This window comes from Austrofundulus limnaeus, unplaced genomic scaffold (assembly GCF_001266775.1).
Source record: "Austrofundulus limnaeus strain Quisiro unplaced genomic scaffold, Austrofundulus_limnaeus-1.0 Scaffold186, whole genome shotgun sequence".
In the NCBI taxonomy this organism is placed as follows: domain Eukaryota; kingdom Metazoa; phylum Chordata; class Actinopteri; order Cyprinodontiformes; family Rivulidae; genus Austrofundulus; species Austrofundulus limnaeus.
In genome coordinates this window covers 152,993-154,576 of record NW_013952588.1, presented here as the reverse complement: position 1 = coordinate 154,576, position 1,584 = coordinate 152,993, and the positions used below count along the sequence as shown (strand labels likewise).

Genomic DNA, 1,584 nt, shown 5'->3' with positions numbered 1-1,584 from the left:
CAGCTACGTTGGGATTAATCAGATTAAAAATATTAATCATTTGACAGCATTAAAATAAATAAATTATAAACGGCAGGACTTCTTACAAGCTCAACACAGCCTGCATGGAGATGAAGAGCGCTGGAACGTTGAAGGTCTCAAAGAAAATCTCTGCAGCCTTCTCCCTGTTCTTGCTGGGATTGAGAGGAGCCTCAGTCAGTAGCACAGGATGCTACAAAGGAGAGCAAACGGAAACGGTTACTGCTGCGCCGACACCTCGTCTACGAAGGGCAACCTCTAGACGCTCACCTCCTCAGAGAAGGTTTGCAGCTGCTCCTTGGAGTAAACGTACTGCCAGATCCTCTCCATGTCGTTCCAGTCCTTCACGATCCCGTGCTCCATGGGGTAGCGCACCGACAACAAGCCTCTGTGCTCCTGAAGGGAAGAGACAAAGACGAAAACGTGAACGACGTCATCCTGCTCTGAGACAAAATGTTTCAGTCACACAGCAGTCTATATTGAAATAAAACTCCTCAAAAAAATTAAAATAAAAAAATAAAAGGGCACAAGACATGCAGGACAAAAAAAACCATCACATGACATCTTTGCTCACATTGCTACAAGTCTCCTCAGTTGAACAGAGTTCAAAGTTGATGAGTTCTGAGGAAATCTCAGATCATCTTTTTGGAACGTTAACAGACACAGACTGGTCTCATGATGAAACATGGCACTGGTAACATCCTGATGAGGGAATTAAACTTGTTTAACAAATCCATGCAGTGAATGTTCTGTTGACTTTAAGGGTGCAGTGAGGACAATAAAACCAGAACAAGCTGTGTGTTTGTTAAACATTTTTCTCTTTGGTTTTGTGCACTTCTTTAAAAAGGTAGGTCTGGGAAAGACCGAAAATAGAGGACCCAAAGGCAAAAATCAAGTAAAGCCACTGTTTCAACATAAAAACGCAGTTTTAAATTGTACACGTTCACAGGTACTCATTGTGGTGTTCTACAGATAAAGTCTCTTGGAGGCATTTTTCTTAAAGTAATTTTCAATTTAGATCCAAACAATAAGCTCATCACTTATGTGTTTAAAATTCACACAATTCATGATGATGCTGATCATACCAATTGTAATCTTAACCATATTTAATATACGGTTTCACTTTAAACAGCCAAACTAAACTGAAACGGATCTAATTACCAAATGTCACTGACTGAAACTTATTGCTGAATATCATGTTTATCTAATCATGCACAGTTCACAGCTGCTTCTCTTTAGTCTAGTAAATCTTGTTTACTTGTGCTCAGCTGGTAATGATTGATCAGTTTTGGCTGTTCCTGTTCAACAATAAATAATGACTGGCTTTGTTTGTGATTGCACCAAATTTAGACTCAGCTAAAGCAACTGGCATTTTTTGCCACACTTCTGTGCTGAATGCCTTTTTAGAAGATATTTTAGAATCAAAAAGAAAAAAATTGTATAGGTCTTCTGGACGGGTTCTTCTTTAATGAAATGTTTCGTCTCTTCTCCAAGAGACTTCTTCAGTCTGAGAGTTTCAGGCAAAATTCAGGCTTTCAAGCCCTGCCTCCATGTGACTGATACTCA

At 39.5% G+C, this 1,584-nt stretch overlaps 1 protein-coding gene across 1 annotated transcript in view; it reads right to left on the bottom strand.

Moving 5' to 3' along the window:
- Nucleotides 1-1,584, bottom strand: part of actr1b (actin related protein 1B) — an 11,864-nt gene that overhangs the window by 6,058 nt on the left and 4,222 nt on the right. The window contains exons 4-5 of the mRNA XM_014018204.1: nucleotides 289-414; nucleotides 87-211 (exon numbers count right to left, since the gene is read on the bottom strand). Of these exons, the coding sequence (XP_013873658.1) occupies nucleotides 87-211; nucleotides 289-414 (251 nt within the window). The remainder of the gene's footprint in view (nucleotides 1-86; nucleotides 212-288; nucleotides 415-1,584) is intronic.